Raw genomic sequence first — 7,857 nt, 5'->3', positions numbered from 1 at the left:
CTCTGCCTTTGTCGTCTGTTCATTTCCGCCCCAGAAGTAAAAATTAAACAATTTAAGTTCTACTCCATCTTTAATGCACCTCCTTTTAAGTACTTAACTGTTAGAAATGTACCTTTTGGGCCGAATACAGATCAAACGTCTCTCATCATGTTTGGGTGGATGTTTCACAGGAAGGGAGATTTATTTGATTTGAAGGTATTTTATTGTGGGATTGGAGGTCCCTCTGCTTTGTGAGCATGTGTTTATTCTAAGGAGCCAATAACACCGAGGCGGCTTTAAAGGCGTCGACAGCACGCGGTGGCCGCTCACTTCCGGGATGAAGATGGCGGATGAGAATGAGACAGCACCGATGCCGGAGAAAGAAGATGTAGACGACCACGGACACTGCAGCGACTGTGAAAATGAGGAGCACCACTTTGACGACGGGTAAGAAGACGAGCTCGACAACCTGCCGGTTAAAAACGTGTCGGGCCGCCGCACATGTCGGCACACCGGGAGGAAAGTGAAGCCTCGGCAGGCGACAGGGGATACACAGCCATCGGCGGAGGGACGACGGCCCGCCCACTTGGCTTCACCCCATTGGCCGAGAGCGACGTCCGCTCCGCAGCTCTGCGATTTGATTGGCCGAGAGTGCGGTCTGTCTCGCATGTGGGCGGGCTTTAGCGGCGCTTTACCTTAGCTCTGCTAGCAAGGCGTAGAATCAGTGCTAGTAAAAAACCAAACAGCTCCGGAAGGCGTCTGTCGCCTTGAAACTAAACATTTCTTCTTATTTTGCAGCTTCTAAATAAAGGTCCGTGTGCCTATCAAGTTGACAATGTGTTATATTACACACACGCCGTTGCTGGCTGCATGTAACTGCTGCAGTTAATGGCTGACATTTGGCTAAGGGAGTTAGCTCGCCTGCTAACGTAGCTGTCAAACCTCTTTTGTCTGAACGTGGATTTCGCTGCAGACTGGAGCCAAATGCAAAGTGAAAGTCAAAAACCAACACGTGCCTTTTGGTGGAACTTTCAATCTGACCGGTCTTACGAAGTTCCGAGTTAATTCCCCATTTAATCATAGAAATGCGAAGGACCTGCCTGCAGGCGAGCTCCGAAGAGCTGCTGCAGAGAACAGGCTTTGGGGAAAATCCTCCTTTTTCTTGGCCCTGGCTTCTGCCAATGTTTACCAAGCGGCGACACACGAAGGGAGTCCAAGGCTGCAAATATTAAGGCGTGTCCCGCCTGCTGTGAGTGCGTCCGCCGCTTCTAGGGGGGACTAAAAGCAGAAACACTGAACCTTGTAAGGATGGTGAATCCTGAAAACGGTCCATCATTTAAGGATCCCTTCAGGCTCACTAAAATCAATAGATATCTAGATAATAGCTATCATGTAAGGGTGGTTACACATATCAGGCTGCTTCTGAACATATTTTGCCAATTAGACTAATTTCCGTTTACTGTCCTGTTAAATTTTAGCATGTTTGAACAGATGATAGGATGTGGACACTGTGAAATCTGAGTTTATCAGCAGAAGAAATGCAAATACTGCAGCCCCAAAAATGCTCCATGATGTGCTCCTTTTGTGCTCGTATGTTCAACCCAACACTAAGCGTTACATGCCTGAGATATTCAGTATTTAATAAAGAAAGTGAACATTTCTGTTTCTCTGCCCAAAGTGCTGTCAGTCTGAGGGGAAATTGATGACTGTTTTTATTTAATTCAAGTGAAGTGAAGTGAATGTGAGCTTCACTGCTGCTCTTTTCCAGCAACATGTTATTACCCTGAACCTGCCTCGTGCACAAACAGAAACAAAGAACAGTCCTGGTTGTTAACTGGACCACTCTCTTGAAATGGAAGCCTGTGGAACAAACTATTGATTGTTTTGTTGTCCTTTGTCATGGTCTATCCCGACCTCTTCTACATACGTTTGTATACGCATGTAGATACCACATGCTCTTCTTCCAGAGGTCATGTGATTCACCATCTGGTGTGCTGGTGTTAAAATTACAGGCCAGTGCTTGGCTTCTCTCCTCTCTTGGACACTAATGAGATTATCCTCTGTAAGTATGTAGTCTATCTCAGGTTGGAAGTTGAGATGGGTTGGTTGGGGGCTGTGGCTGCTCAGGTTTGAACTGATCGAGGTTGTGGCACTTATGAGGCGGAGGGGTTGGAGGATGGTCTGTGGTAACTTCTTATGGCCATCGTGTATCTCCACCTTCAGCTCAAGCAGCTGATACAGGTGATGGACAGCGACACGGCCCATATGTTTTTTTTTGTTTGTTTTTTTTTTTTTGCTCTCCCTTATATCTCACTTTTTTAAGCAAGTGTAGTTTTGTTTTTTTACTCTGTCAAGAATGAAAATTAAATACTCTTTACTTTTCCAACCTTATTCACTACTACTAATGATTTTATGATTTTTGATATCTGATATTTTTGATATGTAGATGTCAACATACAGAACATTAATCAACTATTCTGTTGATAATTGACTGTTATTCAAGCGCCGCCCTAGTAGAAAAAAAATCAGTAGACTTTTCTAATGTGAAGGTGAATTTGCTTTCGTGTTTATGCCATGTAAAGATTTTTTTTTATATATATATAAAACATCTTTGTCCTGTTTCAGTGACAGGGGTCTTGCTGATGACAGTGGTGCTAAGAAGAAGAAAAAGAAGCAGAAAAAGAAGAAGAAATCTGGCGCCCCAGAAGCTGCTCAGGACACCCTTGCCAAGGCATGAATTCACAGATTTTTAGAAGCAATGTCATTTTAGATAAAGGGGCAATTCGTCCAAACACAAAAATATCCCAATTGGCTTTGTTCAGCGAGTACTTTTGTGACTCCGTAGCAAGAGGAAATTATTCAGGAACAGTAAAGAAACCATTTAGTGTAAACATACTGCTGTGAACTTTATTCTCAAACTCAAAGTGCAGCCCTCAGCCTTTGACAGAACACATTCAAATCCACGTCATTTGACATTTTCACCCTCACAAAACTGTTTTTATAGAAAAAACTCATCCTTGGGACAGTGTTTTGCGTTTTTTGTCTTTGTGTCCGTTTTTGTTTATGTGACTCCCATTTACTTTCCAAACAGGTGAATTCATTGCCAGCTGATAAGCTTCAGGAGATCCAAAAGGCCATTGAGCTGTTTTCTGTAGGCCAAGGTCCTGCCAAAACCATGGAGGAGGCCAGCCGGAGGAGTTACCAGTTCTGGGACACGCAGCCTGTGCCTAAACTAGGTATGACAGTTCTCCCACAACCAAGTGGATGGCATGTTTCCACATTATCGTTATAAAGTTGAACTTTTTTATTTTTTTTTCTCCTCCTTTCCCTTCAGGGGAGACAGTGACATCACACGGCTCCATCGAACCTGACAAAGGCAACATCCGAGAGGAGCCCTACAGCCTCCCACAGGGCTTCAGCTGGGACACCCTCGACCTGGGGAACCCTGCCGTGGTAAGAAACTGCATAAACACACTTGAGTCACATGAGGAATTTATCTGTATGTAAATATCTCCTGAGCTCTTCTTGCTTTATCTATAAGGGAAGCAGACTGGCTGTAAAAAAATTTTATATGTTCCGCAGATGTAATGCAGAAACTGTTCAACTGACAAGAGTTTCATGTTTCATAAATTTGTAATTTGCACCTGCTCATATTCACACAATATCAAGATGATTTAAGTTATTTACTTTCTGGGAGGCCTTTTGTTTTATTTTCATTTAGTTTAAAGAAACTCATATTTTTACTGGGCCGGTTTCTGAGTGAGATAACAGACTGAAGCTCGCTACTTTATCAAATTCTGTCTCTCCCTGTGAAATCAGCTGAAAGAACTTTACACCCTTCTCAATGAGAACTATGTGGAAGATGACGACAACATGTTCAGATTTGACTACTCCCCCGAATTCCTGCTCTGGTAATTTTTTTTCACCTGACAAAGATCTTGTTTTAAAAATGTTCACTTATCAGAAAAATATTTGGTAGTTCATTTGATTTGACATTTTTAATGAGGACTCAGTCAAGTGGACTGTGACAGATTAAAATTCTGACTTTTATCTTGTTCAGGGCCCTGCGCCCCCCCGGCTGGTTGCCTCAGTGGCATTGTGGAGTGAGGGTGAACTCCAACCAGAAGCTGGTGGGTTTTATCAGTGCCATTCCTGCCACCATCCGCATCTATGATATGTAAGTGAGTGCAGCAGAGTGAAAATAATATCAACCTCAGTAGTAGATAAAATTCCTCTTATTTCACTCTCCTGAATCCACACAAAAATGGTTTTAAGAGAAGAATAGACTAGACCATCTGCACAAGTGGTTACATAAAATATACTGATATTATAACTATCTTACAATTTTACTCTGATGAGTTTGTAGCAAATTTGCTCAAATAATTTTAATGTTGTCTTTTTTAGAGAAAAGAAAATGGTTGAAATCAACTTCCTCTGCGTCCACAAGAAGCTTCGCTCCAAACGAGTTGCTCCGGTCCTGATCAGAGAAATCACCAGACGGGTCAACCTGCAGGGCATCTTCCAAGCAGTGTACACTGCTGGAGTGGTACTGCCCAAACCTGTGGGCACATGCAGGTGCGTCAGGAAGAGAAGCACTGTTTGGCTTGGTTGTTTTTAAGTTTCGTTTAGCTCTTTCCTAATTATATTTCTATGCACAGGTACTGGCATCGTTCTTTGAACCCACGCAAACTAATCGAGGTGAAGTTCTCTCACCTGAGCAGAAACATGACTATGCAGCGCACCATGAAGTTGTACCGTTTGCCCGAGGTTGGTGAAGAGACATTTAGAATAAATCTCTGAAATATCCTTTTCCTGCAGCCTTCCTTCATTCTCTCCTCTTCTGATTCTTCTTTTTCAGGCCCCGAAGACTCCAGGTCTGCGGCCGATGACTAAGAAGGATGTGCCTGTGGTTCATCGCCTCCTTCGTGAATACCTGAGCCAGTTCAACCTGGTGCCTGTCATGAACCAGGAAGAGGTGGCGCACTGGCTGCTGCCGCAGGAGAACATTATTGACACTTACTTGGTGGAGGTAACACAATAAAAACATTTTATAAAAATATACCATAGAATTTCTGAATGAGTCTGTCTCTAACAGAATCCTCTTATGCTGAACACGAGAAGCCTTTCTAACAGTGTGTATGTTGTTTTCATGAAAGAATGACGGCAAAGTGACAGATTTCCTGAGTTTCTACACATTGCCCTCAACCATCATGAACCACCCCGTGCACCGTAGTCTAAAAGCAGCGTACTCCTTCTACAACGTGCACACCACCACCCCCCTGCTCGACCTGATGTCTGATGCCCTCATTCTGGCCAAATCGGTTGAGTTCCTCTTCACTCCATGTGTTAAATGTCCAGTCTTTGTCCTCAACAAGAGCTAATGAGGTTTTCTTCTGATTTGTTTTATCCAGAAAGGGTTTGATGTCTTCAATGCACTGGATCTAATGGAAAACAAGACTTTCTTGGAGAAACTTAAGTTTGGCATCGGTGATGGGAATCTACAGTATTATCTGTACAATTGGAAGTGTCCCAGCATGGGGTCAGAAAAGGTACCATTTCTGGACCAGCTTCTTAGAATAAAGTCAATCTTATATTCACAGCTCGTGAGTGGGTTTTAAAGTATTGAATTTAATTTTCTGAAAAAGGTTTTAAAGTCTTTGGTTTCATCTCTGATTGTTCTGATGGGCCTTGTTGATGCAGATGGCTGCTCAGTTTCTTTTCTGTAGGTTTAAAGTTTGCCCTGTTAACTACAATAGCATGGAGGTCCATTGTATCATAATGGACAAAAACAAGTTTTAACTTGCTCCCCCATTTTTCATTGATTTTAAAATGGCCATTTTTTTTCTGTGGCTCAATCTCCATTTATTTAATTACCTGTATATTTAAAAAAAAAAAAAAATGATGATGATGGACAGGCCTTGGCCACTTTCCAGGCTTTCCATCATTTGGCTGATTTGATCATGAAAGAAATATGAAATTGCATGCTTTGTGCTATTGAAGTCTTAACTTCAGGGTAGAGACTTTCTGCTGGGTTTGTGGGCTTAGAGTTAACAGCTCCATCTTCTTGCCTCTCAGGTTGGGTTGGTGCTGCAGTGACATCCCTACACACCATAAACGAGCGTCACCCACAGGCCCGGGGAGCACACCGTCACACTGACCATCTGACGGCTGGACTGATGACTTCCTGCTTCAGGAAAGGAAAAACCCACCGCCCATTTTTACTTTTTGACCTTTTGAACTTTGACCTGCACTACCGCTGCCAGGCAGGGAAGCAGGGGGAGTCCTCGGCTCTTCCTCTTCCCTCGATCACATGGACCTTAAGCCATCGTAGTTTCCATCGCGAACAACTGTATTACATCTGAGAGCTGTCTTGATTGTACCAAACACACATACACACAAGAACAGTTTGCACAAAATACTTTATACCAAACACTCACTGTTGGCTGACCTACAAAACCGTTCAACACTTGTAAATAATATCAAACTGAACAGCAGATTATGCCCTAACACATACAGACTAGAACCTACGGTTTTATTTTATTCCTAAATGTTGGAAGTGCTTTTTGCAATGAAAATACATCTGTCATCCTTAAGTTTTAGAGATAAAAAAAAAAAAGCTAAAAAATATTTTAAAGAGGAGAAGGCTCAAAAAGATGAGGTAATAAATGCCATAAGTGGACACCAGATAAGGGCTTCTGTTAAGATTTCTCGTGTCATGCTTGACCCTGTCTTTTTTTTTTTTTTTTTTTTTTTTTTTTTAAAAACCCTGCCTCCTCCCCACTCATTAAACCCTCTGTTCTTGAGTCATCCTGGAGATGTTTCAGTACTGCTAGACAACAGTGTAGAGTTGTCTGGAGGTCTCCTCATCTGTATTAACCTCTACCAACCCTCTCGCTGGCTTACTGCACTAACAGAAGAAGGAAGAAAAGAGAGTGTGTTCATAATAGATCAGCTTGGCTAGAGGAGGAAAGAATTAGTGTTTCTGGAAGACATCTACGAAGAGGTTAATGTTTTTCAGACTGGGCTTACTCAATGCATTTTTCAGATTTTGGATGGCCCTGTTTCAGTGTTACTAAAGTGATACATATCAACTGCAAGAGCAAGGATGGAAATTGAAAGTGCTCCAAGGCACTTTTTTTTTTTTTTGTTTTTGTTGAGTTCATTATGAAGATTTTCTGTGACAGATAGGTCTTCAGTAAATAATTTAGAAAAATCCAGGGAATACACCCAGAAATAACTGAAAGGCACATAGAATGTCCTATGTCAGGCTCTTAGGCTGTAAAGTTGTCTCTTTAATGAAATAACAGCTGTAACATTTGATGGTTATATTAGAAAATATGTAAGTGCCAACATACATGATTTTAATAAAAGACATGGAATATGAGCATCCCATATCACCTCACATAACAAAGGGAGCCTCATGCTGGTCCCTGACTTCATGTCAGGTTTCAGGATGCATGTTCGAGCTGGGCCCATACAGAGCAGTGATGATGATGATTAGTGGAAAGTCCCAGCTTCAAGTTTTTCTTATCTAAGTTGTTGGTTCTAATCACAAATAGATGTACAAATGGGTACATGAATGGGTCTCATGGTGTTGCAGGAAACGAATGTGAAGATGCAGGCAATTTTTTTTTTTTTTTTTTTTTTTTTTTTGAGCAAGAAAAAAAATAAAATCTAGAAGTTGCTGTGATTGTCCTGTGTGTTCTATTTAATTTTCTCTGTCCTATTCCAGACTTCAGTTCTCAGTTATATTTCTAATAGGATGTGGCAAGTAAAGCTTCCTGCTTCTGGTTGATGTGAAAAATTAAATTAGGCGAACATCGTCATGTGCTTTATGTTTAGGAAAAACAGAACATTTAATGGTTTTCTGTGTGTAGT

General features: G+C 41.8%; 1 protein-coding gene across 1 annotated transcript; it reads left to right on the top strand.

Moving 5' to 3' along the window:
• Nucleotides 1–317: 317 nt before the first annotated feature.
• On the top strand, nt 318–6,631 carry nmt1a (N-myristoyltransferase 1a). Its single transcript, XM_029508738.1, has 12 exons — nt 318–426; nt 2,605–2,710; nt 3,071–3,215; nt 3,314–3,432; nt 3,799–3,890; nt 4,040–4,156; nt 4,384–4,554; nt 4,638–4,746; nt 4,838–5,008; nt 5,136–5,300; nt 5,391–5,528; nt 6,055–6,631. The coding sequence occupies exons 1-12, from the start codon at nt 323–325 to the stop codon at nt 6,073–6,075; spliced, it is 1,458 nt and encodes a 485-aa protein (XP_029364598.1). The 5' UTR covers nt 318–322; the 3' UTR covers nt 6,076–6,631.
• The last annotated feature ends 1,226 nt before the right edge of the window (nt 6,632–7,857 follow it).

The sequence above is a fragment of the Echeneis naucrates genome, chromosome 8, assembly GCF_900963305.1.
Source record: "Echeneis naucrates chromosome 8, fEcheNa1.1, whole genome shotgun sequence".
Classification (NCBI taxonomy): Eukaryota; Metazoa; Chordata; class Actinopteri; order Carangiformes; family Echeneidae; genus Echeneis; species Echeneis naucrates.
Note: the sequence above shows the minus strand (reverse complement) of the source record. Positions and strands in the feature narration are given on the sequence as shown.

What these genes read in the sequence shown, in the direction of transcription:
- nmt1a (XM_029508738.1), top strand. Translation starts at nt 323, where the DNA reads ATGGCGGATGAGAATGAGACAGCACCGATGCCGGAGAAAGAAGATGTA. An exon ending in GAGCACCACTTTGACGACGG is followed by an intron (nt 427 to 2,604) that starts GTAAGAAGACGA and finishes GTCCTGTTTCAG; the next exon opens with TGACAGGGGTCTTGCTGATG. An exon ending in TTGACACTTACTTGGTGGAG is followed by an intron (nt 5,009 to 5,135) that starts GTAACACAATAA and finishes TTTTCATGAAAG; the next exon opens with AATGACGGCAAAGTGACAGA.